The 15,954-nt window shown below is 44.4% G+C and overlaps 1 protein-coding gene across 2 annotated transcripts in view; it reads left to right on the top strand.

Annotated features, from left to right (window-relative positions):
- The first annotated feature begins 10,397 nt into the window (after positions 1 to 10,397).
- Positions 10,398 to 15,954, top strand: part of PIK3AP1 (phosphoinositide-3-kinase adaptor protein 1) — a 115,855-nt gene continuing 110,298 nt past the window's right edge. The window contains exon 1 of one of the 2 annotated variants that reach the window (XM_032883306.1): positions 10,398 to 10,521. In XM_032883306.1, the coding sequence (XP_032739197.1) occupies positions 10,509 to 10,521 (13 nt within the window). In that variant the 5' untranslated portion in view covers positions 10,398 to 10,508. The remainder of the gene's footprint in view (positions 10,522 to 15,954) is intronic. The other variant, XM_032883298.1, reaches the window with a different exon arrangement.

Below are 15,954 nucleotides of genomic sequence, written 5' to 3' on the forward strand. Positions count from 1 at the left end.
TGCAGGGCTCAATCTCACAACCCTGAGAGTGACCTGAGCAGAAGTCAAGGGTCAGTCAGGTGCTTAACCTACTGAGCTATCCAAGCACCCTATCATATATCATCTTTTAAAAATGAGCATGATTTGTACAGCAAAAAAAAAAAAAAACTATAAACAAAGTCGGAAGACTAAATACTTAAAATATACATGACAAAGGGTGAATGTTGCTAATGTACCTTAACTCCTACACACAAAAAAAAGGCAATTAAAAACTTGACAAAGCATATTAACAGGTACTTCCAGAAAAAAAGGTGTAAATCATCAGTGATATGAAAACATTCTTAACTTCACTGGTATTCAAGGAATGCAATTAGCACAAAAAACTATAGCATTTTGATCCATCACATTAGCAAAAATAAAAAATATACTGGTGAGACTACCCATGTGAGTATGGAATGTGAATTTCTACAACATGTCTGGAAAATGTTATAATAATATGTATTAAAAATGCACATAGTCCTTAATCCAGAAATACTACTTTGTATAATCTATTCTACAGAAAAAAAAAAAAAACAAACCCCAGTACATAAAGAAATATATTCAAGAAAATTTGTTGTAGCATGACTTTGTAGGGGCAAAAAGATGCACCTGAAGAAAAAGAACTTAATGGGAACCGCCATCAGTATAGGAGAGTGGATATATGGGGTGTTATGCAACTTAAAAAAAAATGAGTACATATATATGTATATATGCATTGACCTATACATATATATGTATATATGCACATGTCTGGACCACTGGACTTTTTCCTATTTCTTAAACGTCCACTTGAGGACTGTGTTTACCTAAGCAACAGAGGAAACAATTTTTATTTTATTATATAAGAAGTAACCCATGGAAAATTGAGCTAATTGGGACCATATTTCTGATTTATCCCTGTGATGTTTCAGCATTCCCAGAGTGATACTTCAAGCAACTGTCTAGCTGGTTATCTTTTTATCAGGCTTGAAATATAGTGGATTTAGCTTCCGGCGACAGAGGAGCAGCGCCTATGGGACCAACCTTCCCACAGATGACATAACAAATAGAAACACTAACGAGTACCTACAGGCACGGAGGAACTCGAAGCAGGCAGACACTGGAGGGGAGTCAACATTTAGACCGGAACAGTTCTGAGTTCCTCGGTTTTGCATCTTTTCGCCAGAGCACAGTCCCCACTTTTGCCCTTCGAGGCAGCTCAAATTCAGATAGATCACATGTAGTCCAACCGTCTTGAGGAATCAAAGCAGCTGGAAAGTGAGGGGGGGCTTATCTCAGAAAGGAAAGGGAGGAGAGCTCCCAACTCTGCCCAAAACTCTGCTAACTCCTGAACTATAACTGTGCAGGGCAGACTCCAATTAAAAGGCAGAGATGGCCAGAATTGATAAAAAAAAAAAAAAAAAAAAAAAGAAAAATTTAATCATGTGCAGGTTACCTTGGAGATATAAGTGAAGTATCAAGATGTGGGTAGGTTGAAGGTTAAATGGATGGAAAATTCTGCTATGTAAATAGCGCAGAATGGTAAGATAGCTTTTTTAGTATCAGATAAAGCAGATGTCAAGCTGAGAGGATCACCATAAATAGATAAAAGTTTTTACAGAGTATTGGGGTGCCTGGGTCCATTAAGCAACTGACTTTTGATCTCAGCTCAGGTCTTGATTTCAGTTTCCTGAGTTCAGGCCCCACATTGGGCTCCCAACTGGGCACAGAGCCTACTTTAAACAACAACAACAAAAAAGTATTTAGGGGCATGTAGGTGGCTCAGTTGCTTGGGTGTCTACCTTTGGCTCAGGTCATAATCCCAGAATCCTGGGATTGAGATCCATGTCAGTCTCCCTGCTCAGAGGGGAGTCTGCTTGTTCCTCTCCTTCTGTCTCTCCCCCTGTTCATGCTCTCTTTCTGTCTCAAATGAATAAATAAATGAAATTTTTTTAAAAAGTATTTAAAGAGTACTTACTAGAGTTAAAAGGCTTAATTCATTAGAAAGATGTAACAGTCTAAATGTGTATGTGCCTAATAATGCCTTAAAATGGAGGTTCTGGAACATGAAAGAAAAATTGTCAGGATTAAGAGAATAATTAGAAAATAATTTCCCAGCCACAGCTGGACATTTGAAAGTAGATCTCTCTGCAATTGATAGAACTAGATAAAAATTAGTAAAGACATAAAAGATCAGAATAAGACTATGAGAATTGGTCTTGATCTAATTGATAATACACCCAACAACTGCAGAATACATATTCTTTTCAAATGCATCTTATACACTCATCAAGATAGATTATAAGTTGGGTCATAAAATGAATCTCAATAAATTAAAAAAGTTGAAGTCATAGAGTCTGCTTTCTGACCATAATGGAATTAAATTAGAAATCAGTAATAATACGATATATATATATTTTTTTAAAAACCCAAATATTTGGAGATTGACTCACTTTTTTTAAAGATTTTATTTATTTATTTGAATTGACTCACTTTTTAATTTTATTTATTTATTTATTTATTTTTAAAAAGATTTTATTTATTTATTTGACAGAGAGAGACCACAAGCAGGCAGAGAGGCAGGCAGAGAGAGAGGAGGAAGCAGGCTCCCCGCAGAGCAGAGAGCCCGATGTGGGGCTCGATCCCAGGACCCCGGGACCATGACCTGAGCCGAAGGCAGAGGCTTTAACCCACTGAGCCACCCAGGCGCCCCGACTCACTTTTTTAAAAAAAGACTTTATTTATTTGACAGACAGAGATCATAAGTAGGCAGAGAGGCAGGCAGAGACAGAGAGAAGCAGGCTCCCTGCCGAGCAGAGAGCCTGATGCGGGACTGGATCCCAAGACCCTGGGATCATGACCCGAGCCGAAGGCAGAGGCCCAACCCTCTGAGCCACCCAGGCACCCCGACTGACTCACTTTTAAATAACCCATGGCTCAAACAAGAAACCACAGGGAACATTAGAAAATATTTTGAATTATAAAATATATTTCTAAAATAATACAATAATAAAATTATAAAATAATTTATAAAATTATAAAAATAATAAAATAATAAAATAATAAAAATAAATATAAAAATATAACATATCAAAACTTGGGAGATGCAACTAAAGCATTGAATTGGGGGAAATTTGTAGCTTTACATTTTTATATTAGAAAAGATAATAGGAATAAAATTAATCACCAAAGTTTCAATCTTAGGAAGCTAGATAAGAGCAAAGTGAACCCAAAGTAAGTGGAAGGAAGGAAATAATAATGAGCAGAAAGCAACAAAGTAAAAAACAAACCATGGAAAAATTAACCAAAACCTGGTTCTTCAGAAAAATAAATGACATTTAATAAACAACCATCTAGACTGAGAAAGAAAGAGAGAGAAGTCACAAATTTATAGTATCAGGAATAAAAAAGGGACTATCATTCCATATCCTCTAGAATTTAAAAGGATAATAAGGAAATATTATGAATTATTTCATATTAGCAAAATTTTAAAACTTACATTAAGTGGACAAATTACTGGGGCAGACAGATCTCTGTCTGTCAAAAAAAAAAAATAAATAAGTGGACAAGTTACTTGAAAAGTACACCTTACCAATAGGAGCACAGATAAAATGCAAAATCTAAATAGCCCTATGTCTATTGAGGAAACTGATATGGCAGAACCTTCTCACAAAGAACAATTTAGGCCTGGATAGTTTTTTTTTTTTTAAGATTTTATTTATTTATTTGACAGACAGATAGCACAAGTAGGCAGAGAGGCAGGCAGAGAGAGAGAGGAGGAAGCAGGCCCCCTGCTGAGCAGAGAGCCCGATGTAGGGCTTGATCCCAGGACTCTGGGATCATGACCTGAGCCGAAGGCAGAGGCTTTAACCCACTGAGTCACCCAGGCGCCCCAGGCCTGGATAGTTTTAACTGTTAATTCTATCAAACACTTAAGAAAGAAATAATACCAAGTTTTCTGTACTAGAAAATAATAAAGTGAATACTCCCAAACATGTTTTATGAGGCCAGATTAACCCTGATACCAAAAACTAATAAAAGATATTACAAAAAACAAAATTATAGACCAATACCTACCTTTAACACGATGCAAAAATCCTTAACAAGATATTAGTGAATTGGCAACATATAAGAAGGCTAATGTATCATGATCAGATTGGGTTTATCCTAGGCATTCAAGACTGATTTAACCTTTTAGGAGCTTATGGTAGATTTAGGGGAAAGAACTGCAAAGTTAAAGCATCAAATCATGGAAAGAATTTCTACATTTGCTTTTTTTTAAACTGGTAGTTAAAAACATAAGTGGTCAGATATAGCTTCAAAAATCCCCAAGAAATGAAAACCCCACCAGATTTGGAATTAAGGCCAGAATTCTGGTCCTGGTATTACCTCCAACTCAATGGATAATGTTAGAAAGATCACTTAGCCTGTCTTGGTTTTAGTTTACACATGGGTCCAATAATGACCTTTTAGGGTCTTTCCCAACTGTAACACCTTGAGAGTCTATAAGGCCAAGTCCTAAAATTTTTTATCACAGCTGCCTAGACTTTCTGCTTCAGCACCTCAGAAGGCGGAAGTAGAAAATGTGTAAGATATGCTTTCATGCACAGATGAAGCACCATCTGCATGTGGCTTGAAGTGCTGAGGGTTCAAGGGCGACCCCTCCCCACCTTGAAAGCACCCATGTGTTCTCAGAATGTACTTTTAATGAACTTCCTGCAAGCGTCCAAGCTATCATGGTGCTATGTATGGAAAGACCATGGAACTTGAACTCAGACTGAGCTGGGTTTGAGCTCTAGTTCTGCTACCTGCTGAATGATCCTGGAAAAATATTCCAACATCTCTGAATCTCAGTTTCTTCTTCTGCAAAGTGGAGCTAATATGCAGAATTATTGTGAGGGATAAATTGCAAGAGCATTAGGAAATTTGTGGATTATAGTCAGGTCTCAGTAACTGCTAGGTTCCATTCCCATATTGGTCAAGAATTAGGTTTGGCTACATGTGGCAGGACATGTAAGTATCCAAGTCTCAGATAAGACAGAGTTGTATGTGTTTCTTTTTCATGTAAAAGAGTTCCGGGGGGGAGGGTGCAGAGGGACACCTGGGGCTTGTTTGGGTGCTCCGTAGTCACTAGGGAACCAGACTCTGCTCATCTTTCTGCTCCACTGTCCTTAGTGTGTGGCTTCTGTTCACACAATCACTTCAGAATCTAAGAGGGCTGTTGGCTCTCCAGTCATCTCATTCACTTTCCTGGCAGGCATTAAAAGAGGGACAGAGGCAAAGGGAAACTAAAAAAGAGAGGGTGAAAGGGTTAAGCAGCCTCTAAAGAACTTCTCTAGACAGTCAATGACTTCCATTCACAACTGGATTCCTCTAGGCTCCAAGAGAAGCTGGGGAATGGAATCCTGCGGCTCGAAACGGAATTGGGATTCTGTTACTAAGAAACATGGGGAAAATGGATATTGGGTGGGCAACCAGCAGTCTTGACACTGCTTTTCCTTGTTACTAAGAATCATGGGGAAAATGGATATTGGGTGGGCAACCAGCAGTCTTGACACTGCTTTTCCTTGTTACTAAGGTTAATTTTGGGTTGGGGAGCCAGCACAGAATGGCTGGCATGGTCTTTGAATCATAACACGTGGCAAGGGAGGCAGCTTTTGTGTAACTGCTGGATTTCAATTCAAATCTAGTTTTGACACTTATTAACCAAGTGACCTGGGTCAGGCAAATTACCTTATTGGAACCTCAGTTTCTTCACCTGGAAAATGGGCTGAAAATAATATGGCTGCCTCACTGGTTGGAGTTAAACATTCATGAAAGTTGAATAAGTGACAACACTGAAGAGTAGCTACACAGCAGATTCCTAAGAATATTTTGTTCTGAAGAACTTGAGATTCAGGGCCATTGCTCAAAGGGGTCCAATGAGAAGTCCTTGGGTTATGGCATAAGGAGTGGCCATTTTGGCTGACTAGGGAAGGAGGTTTCCCTCTTGCAAGAAGGTAGGCTTCTAGGTTCTGTCTGCAAAGCTACCTGATCCTAAAAAGCTGTAAATGTCCCCAGATAGTCTGCATTGGGCCTACTGTGTTGGGCTGAGACTGTCTTGAGCAGGTAGAAAGGAAAGCAGATTTTATAACTCTAGGGTGTTGACAAGGCTAAACCAGGTCCTTGGTACCCTGGAACTCTTTCTCCCTGCCTCTACCTGTGATGGCCTCTTGGCCTATCCCCTATCATTCGGTCTTCACACACTTTACCCCATGTGTATGAATGTGTGGAGTCTCTCTGAACTGAGCAAAGCAAGGAACGAGTGCCTCAGGTGAAGGTTGTGGGGCCCTGGGCAGGTCATTTGATCTGTGTGATTAGTCTTCACCTATAAAATGGGCAGGTTGGCTTCGATGATTTAAAGCAAACAATGCTTGTTGAACACCTGTTGTGTGTTGGAACCTGTGCCAGGGACTGCGGACACAGTGGAGGAAGTGACAGAGCCTGCCTCTGAGAGGCTGAAGGTCTGAGGGGACACACATAGGAAGGGGAGCAGGGAGGTGGGGCCTGCCAGCACCCTTTCCTGATGCATGCGCTTCAGGAGCACATGGAACTCCCAGCAGCACAGGGGGAACTCGCAGGTGACAGAGCTGTTGTCTGCCTACCTGCAGTGGGAGGTGAGACCAGTACTGGCCTGTGACTTGTGTGGTTCTTCAAATCACAGCTGGCTGTACTTCAAACCTTCACCACATCATCCAGTGGGCAGAAGCATGGACTGCAGAGCCCGGCTGTTGGGGTTCAGAACTTGGCTCTCTGCAATGCCCTTGGGTTAAGGTATTTAACTTTTTTATCTATAAAATGTGCATGCCATTCGCATCTTCCTCATAAGACAGTTAAGAGAATTAAGATGAGGGCACCTGGGTGGCTCATTGGGTTAAGCCTTTGCCTTTGGCTCAGGTCATGACCTCAGGATCCTGGGATCGAGCCCCACATCGGACTCTCTGCTCAGCAGGGAGCCTGCTTCCTCCTCTCTCTCTCTGCCTGCCTCTCTGCCTACTTGTGATCTCTGTCTGTCAAATAAATAAATAAAATCTTTAAAAAAAAAGGTTCAACATCAAAAATAATATTTACTCTATTTATTTAAAAAAAAAAAGGAGAGAGAATTAAGATGAATTAAGAGTATCCTGCTGCAGAGCTCCATCTCTACCCTTTGTCCTGATAACTGAGGTCTTGACAACCAAGAAAAAAGTCTCTGTCTGGTCCTCAGTCCTGAGAGATTATGAAAGAACATCTTGAAGATGTAAGAAACAGGGATTTCTTCCCTATTCCTCATCCCTCTGTTCTTCAGATGACCTATATTCATCTTTCTGGCCTTTCCTGTTTACCAAGCCAACAAGAGGGTAGGGCAGCAGTCATGTTCAAGTTCTCCATTCTGCCTGGAACCCACCTGCGGGCCACCCGGTGCTGGAGGGACTGACTGCAGAGCTTGCCCCTAGACCCAATGCCCACGGGCCAGAGCAGGGATTTTCAGAGGAACAGTCACCCTGCCTTCCACCTTCTGCAAAACTGTCAAATGGAGATGTAAAAACAGACACCACTTCCTCCAATCCAGCCTCACCTGCTGTATAAGGGAACTGGCTGGAATTGCCAGTATTGGGGGCTGGCTGACACCTCACTGAGGGAATGTTGGCTTCTGAGTCCCCTTCCCAGCCAAATCCCAGAGGTCCATGCTGTGGAACAGTGGGAGCGTTCAGAATTTGGACTCCTGACCGATCACCAGAGACCTTACACACAACTGACGGATGCCTGCTAAGAGTTGTAAGAAGTCTAGAAATATTCCTTCAGTTCAAAGTCGTCCAGATTCTCTTGGTTAGGAGTCAGGAAAGGGCTTTCACTCCCTAATATCCAGAGCTGGAAGGAGGACCATGCATTTGGATAGGACTCACAAGAGAAATACAGACTGGCCAGGGCCCCAGGCTTGTAAAGAGTGAGGGAAGGTGCTGGAGAGGTAGACAGTGTTCAGGCAAAGTTCTCTGAAGAGGAGAGTAATCCTCAGAGCCCTAGCATTTTCTGAGCTGGGATGCCTTCATTGTGCACATGAGGAAAAGGAGGGCTTATGGAGTCATTTGTGTTAGATCTCATTCTCCCAGACTCCTCAGAGATCCACATTACTGACTACCTTCTCAGAATCCTCTTCCTTGGCCTCCTGCTTATTTTGGTCTGCCTCTTATCTCGTCTTTCCAGTTACTTCAGTCTCCTGTGGTCCCTGAGCATGGTCCTTCCCTCAGGTTCTGCCCTTGAGGCCAGGCTTTTGCTCTTCTCCCTGTCTCCCCTCTTCCCCATCCACTCATGCAGCTTCAACCCCAGGGGGCTGACCCTGGTCAGTTCTAGGCCCTCACCTCTCCTGCAAGGACAGAGGTCCAAAGACACCCCACAGGTCCCACAAACTCAACATTTCCAGACTTCAGTTCATCATTTTCCTTACTCTTGATGGCTTTTATTATGGACAACCCATTTTTGACATCTCATATTCCCCTCCTTCAAGTTCACTGATTTTCAGTGCCTGAAAATTCCCTATCCTTCAGTCTCAAATTGAAGGCTTTCCAGGCCATATTCGTTAATTCACTCATTGAAATACTTTCTGAGTATATTAATATTCTCTATGCCAGAGTTGGCTCCAAGAGCTAGAGGTTCCATGGTGAAAAAGACAAGCCTGGATCTTGCCTCTGAGGGGACAAATTGCATGGAGGGGACACAAATTAACATAGGTAATTGCAGAAACATAGCTATATTATTTCTACTAAAAAACAGTACAGGGCTGCGACAGTGCCTGATGGCGGGGGTGGGGGGGCGGAGTGGAGAGAGTGGGAGGGACAAGGTGTAGCTAACCTGATCTGGAGGCCAGAGAAGGACTGAACATGGAAAATAGATGTGAGGTATAGCAGGATTGATCTCGTCTCCTCTTTCAGAATTCCAGGTCTGTAGTAGGCTGAGTAATGGTTCATCAAAGATGTCCATGTCCTTACCCCTATCATCCATGAATATGTCATGTCACAGGGCGAAGGAGATTAAGGTTGTAGATGGTATTAGGATTGTTGGTCTCCCTTAAAAAAGGGAGATTTTCCTGGATTATTTGGGTGAGTTCAATGTCCTTAAAGTGGAAGAGGGAGGAAATAAAAAAGCCAGAGAGAGAGAGAGGGAAAGAGAGATGTGATATCCTAAGCTGGGTCAAAGAGATCTTTATGTGGCTGGGTTTGAGGTTTTTGGAAGGGGGGCATAAACTAAGTAATGTGGGTAGTCTCTAGAAGCTGAAAACGGCAAGGAAATGCATTCTCTTCTAGAACCTCTAGAAAGGAACACAGCCCTGCTGACACCTTGATTTTAGCCCAGCGTGACTCCTGTTGGACTTCCGAAATCTAGAGCAGTAAGAGAATAAATTTGTGTTATTTTAAGATGTAAGTTTGTGGTAATTTTTTATGGCAGCTGTAAAAAATTATAATTATAGGCCTGAGCCCTGATATTTCCATTCCTAAATCCACTTCATTTATTTCCACCTCTGCCCGAACCTGGTCTTTCCCTCATCTCTGCTCTCCGGATCCATCTTCTGGATCCTGCATTTTTGAGGACTCCAAGGGCGCATGGCTGTTTAGATCAGGTATAGAGGCAGGCAGAGGCAGGAGAGCAAAAAGCAGGCAGGTGAGTACAAGGGTCGGTGGAGAGCTCTGGCTCTGGACTCAGGCCTGCTGGAACCTCAGGGAGCATTTATTCCCTGTGTGCATATGAGCAAGGGAGCAAGGCGCTTGGCATGTTTCTTCATCTCAAACTTGAAGACATGATAGGTGCCACCTCAAAGGCCTAAAAGGCAGTAACTGTATCATGCATTTGTCACAGGAGATTATCCTTCGTGCCATCAGGAGACCAGGTCCAAGGAATTACAGAAAAATCACTGGAGGGTAATTAAGGGCAACGCTAAGCACCCAGGGCCAGGTGCCAGGGAAGGTGCTTCTTCCTCTTCCTGCCCCCTCCCTTTTCTTGCCCGGGTGGCGGCTCAGGGAGAAAGCCCCAGGGGATGGGGAGATAGCTGTGCCAGCTGTGCTCAGATACACCCCCGCCCCAGGTCACAGAGGTCCGGCAGCTCCACCTTCTCCCTCCCTCTCCCCCACCCCCCTTCGCCTTGGGCTGCCCTTTGGCGGCCAGTCAGGCCGGTTTCGCCTGGAGTGGGACGCACGTGGCGCGAAGCCCCCTTGGCAGTGCGGGGAGCCAGCCGGCGGCTCGGCCCGGGTGGGGTGGGGGTTCTCACTTCCCCTCCCCAACGGCCACGGGTGCAGGTGCCGCTGGCAGTGCCCCGCAGGCGGGGCGGGTCCTGTGGACACGCCCCCGCGGCCGGTCCTCGCAGCCGGTCAGGAGGAAGCGCCAGAGCCGCGGCTGGTGCTGCGCGGAGCCCGGCGCCGCTGCCGCCCCGCGCCCCGGGACGCCGCCGGGCCCGGCCCCGCGCACGCAGCGAGCGGGGCAGGTGAGCTGCGCCCGGCGCCATGGCAGCCTCAGGTGCGTAGGCGGGCCCGGGCCCACTCCCGAGCCTCCCCGCTGGCGCGCCCTCTCGCCCACCGCGGCGGCCCGAGCATCCGGCCGCTCCCTGCTCTGCGTCTTCCGCGCGGGATCTGTGCGCTTTTGCTCTTTCCCTCGTTCCCGCTTCCCGGGCGCAAACCACCCGCCCCAGCTTTCCCATGTGCCCCTTCCCAGCATGTGGCGCGATTCTCTCCTGCCCCCGCCGCGCCTCCCCTGTCCCCCGTCTTCTAAGGCTCCTTTCCTCTCTCCGACTGGCTCAAGTTGCTTCTGAGAGTCGTTTCCCCTGTTCCTCCAACTCCGTGACCTGGGGTCCCGTGGAAACAAGGCGGAGAGCCCACTTGCCCACTTCTGGGAAATGCCTCTCTTAGGGCCCCATTGGACCAATAGGGGGCGCTCAGGCAGTCAGGAGGGCGGCCCTTGGGCCACCTTCCTAAGCCGTCCTGGGCTTTGCTTTTCATCTAGAATTTCCATAGAAATCTAGGAACACCGTTCCGTTAGCTTTAGTTCTCTTATGTCTTTTGCAGAATTTTGGGGAGTGGGGAAAAGTGAAGTCCGCTGGGTAATCTACCCATCGAAAGCTGCCAGGAGTCTCTTTTGATTCCGTCTTGGGTTCTTCTCTGCTTCATAGGTTGTACACTTGCCAAAGTTACTCACTCTCTGAGATCCAGGACAAACCATGTGATAATGATGATAACAGAGACAACTGAGGACCACTTACTATGCACTAGGATAGTTATCGTGCACCCACCTGTGTTCTCAGTGGTGACCGGAACAGCCTGGTCTCTGCTCGCAGGGAGTTAGTTTAGAGTCCTGTGCAAGAAGGCGATGAGTAAACAGGGAATTGCTAGGTGAGAAGATAGAGTTACTGTATTTGCAAGTGGGGTTGCTTGTATTTTCCTCACCCATTTTATGATGTTTTAGTAGAGATAACATGTATAAACAGGATGTAAACCTCTTGAAAACTAAAATCTAGTCAGCTGGGAGAAGATACTGTGCTTGAAGGATGTGGACAGATGCTAGAATGAAGAGCCAGCTGTTTCCATATCCCCTGAGGTCTACCTCATGGTGCTTTGGAAGCTGGGGCAGGGTGGGGGTGGGTGGGTTTTGGGGATTGTTGGGGGTGAGAGGTATGGGGTGGGGGGTAGAGAAGGTCAATGGTAAGAGTTCTATTAGATTTGGTAATACAGGCTCCTTCTTTATTTTTATTTTATTTTATTTTTTATTTATTTATTTGACATAGAGAGAGAGATCACAAGTAGGCAGAGGCAGACAGAGAGAGGGGGAAGCAGGCTCCCTGCCAAGCAGAGAGCATGATGTGGGGCTCGATCCCAGGACCCTGAGATCATGACCTGCAGGTTCCTTCTTTAAAGGGAGTGGGAAAATGGCTAGCTTTAGCCTTGTGGCTCTCCAGGGGGGGCTCCGGAGGTTAGAAGAAGCTGTATTGTGGTAACAGTAGGTTCCAGAGTCCACATGTTCCATTCAAAAGCTGAAATAGAGTTATGTAGAGGAAATTCATTCATTCAATAATTATTTATTGTGTGCCTACCGTTTCTAGGCACTGTTCTAGGTATCAGGTGTATATTCAACAGTCAGAACGGACATAAGCCTCTTGCCCAGGGAGCTTATGGAATGTGGGGGAAGGCAGGCAATATGCTTGATAAGGAAATTCATGATACGTTAAGTGTGTTGGGAAAACAGTAGAGGGGGTGGAGGGGATAGAGGAGGTTGGGTTTAAATTTTATCTTTTTATTTTTTTAAAAGATTTTATTTATTTTTATGAGAGAGAGAGAGAGCAAGCAAGCACAAGTGGAGGGGAGGCGCAGAGTGGGAAGCAGGCTCCCTGCTGAGCAGGGAGCTCAGTGTGGGACTCAGTCCCAGGATCCTTGAGATCATGACTTGAGCTGAAGGCAGACACTTAATAGACTGAGCCACCCATGTGGCCTGGGTTTATAATTTTAAAGGGGGTGACCAGATTAGGCCTCATGGAGAAAGGGCCATTTGAGTGAAGATCTGAAAGTTCATGTGGGGGAACAGTGCTCCATTCAGAGGAACAGTAAATGGGTGTCTATGGTGTATTTAAGGAACAGGGAGCAGGTGGTGGAATAAGTAGGTGATTGGGGGGGGGAGTAGGAGATGAGGTCGGTGAAGCTCCCACCTCTTTCCATGGCTGAGAACAGGCCCTGGGCTGTTAAGTGCAAGAAACAGCAAGCTGGAAGAGCCTTTGGCTAGAGGAAACAGAGAAAACCACCTTCGTCTAGTGTCCTGTGTGCATGACTCCAGTAGGGCATGGTGGAAGGGGCTAGAAGAGTGTGCTCCTATTCAGATGGGGACTCTAGCTCAGTGGCCAGACCTGGGGCTATTTATAGGCTCTGTAGTGGCTTCTGCTGATGTCGGTAATGGTTAGGGCTGTCAAACCCTGCTGCTCTCAGCACGCACTGCGGTGAGACACCACTTCAGGTCCTACAAGTGGGAGTTGGGCCTCTGAAGTCCCTGGGGCTCTCTGAGGTCTGGAGGTGCACGGACTCATGGTGGCAGTGAGAGTACCTCTTGACAAGATATGATAGGGTGCGGAGTCACCTGGGCCATTCATTCATGTGATCTTCAGCTCCTCGTCTTCTTCCTCTCTCTACCTCTCTTCCCCCTCCTCCTCCTTTCCCTTATTTAAACCGTTTTATTCAGATATAATTCACATACCATACACTTTTCCCATTTAAAGAATACAATTTAAAAAAATTTAAAAAAACCCCCAAACAACAAAAAGTGTACAATTCAGTGTTTGTCTGTTTTTAGTATCTTCACAGGGGCAAACATCACTATGGTCCATTTTAGAACATTTTCATCACCTCAGAAAGAAACTCATTTTGAGAAATGAGTGAAGAGGGGTACACACTTAAAAAAGAGAGAGAAACTTTCTTTGCTTTGGCTATCACCCTCTTGTTCCCTCCTCCTGCTACATCTGTGTCTAGATTTCCCGACTCAGGACTTCCATATGAATGCGATCACACAGTCTGTGGTCTTCTGTGTTTTCTTTCATATAACATAGCGTTTCCAAGGTTCATCCGAGTTGTAGCATGTGTCAGCACTTCATTTCTTTTTAAGGCTGAATCGTGTGGTCTTCAAATTTCCTTCTGCTGAAGGGTAAGCATTTGGATTTTACTTTTTCGAAAGACATCTTTGCTTATTGAAATCAAGGAGAATCTTGGCTCCTTGTTTTTGAAAGAGCGTGGAAAGCAAGATAAAATGAAATGGAATGAGCCTACCCTGGCTCCTGATGGCATCTTTTGCATTTACACATGGGAGAGAGGAGACAAAGAAGTCATAAATGACTTCCCCAAGTGACTGAGTCTGTGGCTGGGTGAAGACCAGAATCCTTTCCTCCCTGTGTCAGCCTTCAGATCCTTGAAGAAAGCTTGCATACCTTTTCTTGCCCTTTTTTAAAAAATTGAAGGTACATTTAATTTTTTGTGATAGTAACTCCCATCTGATTCTTGAGTTCCCTCAGTACTCCCATCAAGTCTTTAAACTTGAAAGCTTCAGAGTCTGGAAGCTCCTTCTGTGAGTCATTACCAGACCCCTCCCTATCCTGATTACCTTCCCTAGCTCACAACCCTTTTCAGTAGGGTGCTCAGGAAAGATGACTGGGGAACCGGAGTCACTTGAAAACTAAAGAAATGGTCTGGGCTGGGTAGTTTGAAAAGCTGCCTGCCACTTCCCCCCTCTTCTTTTCTCAGGTGGATTCTGAATCTTTCTAAGGAAGCTCTTTTTCAGTCACTGTCTTTCTTAACCACTGCTGTCACTCCCTGTTGCCGCAAACCTCCCTCCCCCGCCTCCCACCCCACTCCACCCACGCCCGCTGCTACCCACGTTGCTTTCTCCTTTAGCTCAGACTGTTCTTAAAGCTCTACAAGGACAAAGACCCATCCTCATTTCTGTTTAGGATTTATGGACACCTCTTGGTTCATGGATTTCATTTCTCTCTTTTTTATAAAAGATTTTATTCATTTATTTTTTTTGAGAAAACAGGGTGACAGCATGAGCAGGGGGGAGAGGGAGAAGCAGACTCCCTGCTGAGCTGGGACCCAGACTTGGGGCTCAATCTCAGGATTCTGGGATCATGACCTGAGCAGAAGGCAGAGGCTTAATGGACTGAGCCACCCAGGCACCCACATGGATTTCATTTTTCTTTTTCTTTCTTCTTCTTTTTTTTTTTTTAAACATTTTTAAAATTTATATTCAGTTAATTAACATATAACGTATTATTGGTTTCAGAGGTACAGGTCTGTGATTCTTCAGTCTTATATAACACCCAGTGCTCATTACATCACATGTCCTCCTCAATGTCTATCACCCAGTTATTCCATCCCCCATCCCCCTCCCCTCCAGCAACCCTCAGTTTGTTTCCTATGATTAAGAGTCTCTTATGGTTTGTCTCCCTCTCCGGTTTTGTCTTGTTTTATTTTTTTCTCTCTTCCCCTACGATCCTCTGTTTTGTTTCTTAAATTCCACGTATCCGTGAGATCAGAGATTTCATTTTTCTTAATAAACAAACAAACTGGGAGAATTGATTTGGCACATGTGAGGAAATGACCTATGGATACAGGTAGGGGTTTATCCTTCATGAAAGGGGTGTCCCCGCACAAGAGAGAGTTGCTGACAAAGTGTTTGGTCCTGTGATGTTATTTAGCATATCATGGAGGAACTTTAACTTCCACTTTGGAACTTTTTTTAGAATTTCCCCAGCTTTCAGTTTCAGCAGTGAAGCAAAATTCAAGAAGGTGATAGATTTCCTTGTCCTCATTTACACTGAGGCAAAATTTGTTTAGACTTAGTATACTGGTCTCAAGTCACGCCACAAGTGGGTGACCAAGTAGCTTGTCATATTAATGAGTCTGAGGCACTAACCACTTTGTTTTCAAGTACTTTTGCTTAAAGGAGTGTGTGTGTGTGGGGGGGTCGAGTGTCAAATTTAACACCAGAACCCCAGGAATGAGACATTTTCCATGTTTTCCATACAGAATAGGTTAACCCCATAAGTGTTTTTGAATTTAAATTGTATTTTAAAATTTTTATTTTAGAAGTTTTAGATTTATTGGAAAACTGAAGATGTTAGAGTTCTCATATATCCCACAGTCAGTTTCCCTCATTATTAATATTTTCACTCCCTTTGATGACTAGAGGTCTTTGACGCCCAGCAGATACTGCGTTGTGCTGGTAACAGAGGAACAGGTCGTGTTGAGGCAGGATTCAGGGTGAAATGAATACTCACTCCCTCCCTGATCCCAGAACTTGTCATTTGAAATTATTGGTTGACTTTGCTTTGGGTCACTGTCTCCTCATATGGCATCTATCATGGCCACATGTCAGGGCATTCTAAAGTTGCTACTTGCTTTTCCTGCTAAGTCAGTCATTGTT

The sequence above is a fragment of the Lontra canadensis genome, unplaced genomic scaffold, assembly GCF_010015895.1.
Source record: "Lontra canadensis isolate GAN:19392208 unplaced genomic scaffold, GSC_riverotter_1.0 scaffold3, whole genome shotgun sequence".
NCBI lineage: Eukaryota > Metazoa > Chordata > Mammalia > Carnivora > Mustelidae > Lontra > Lontra canadensis.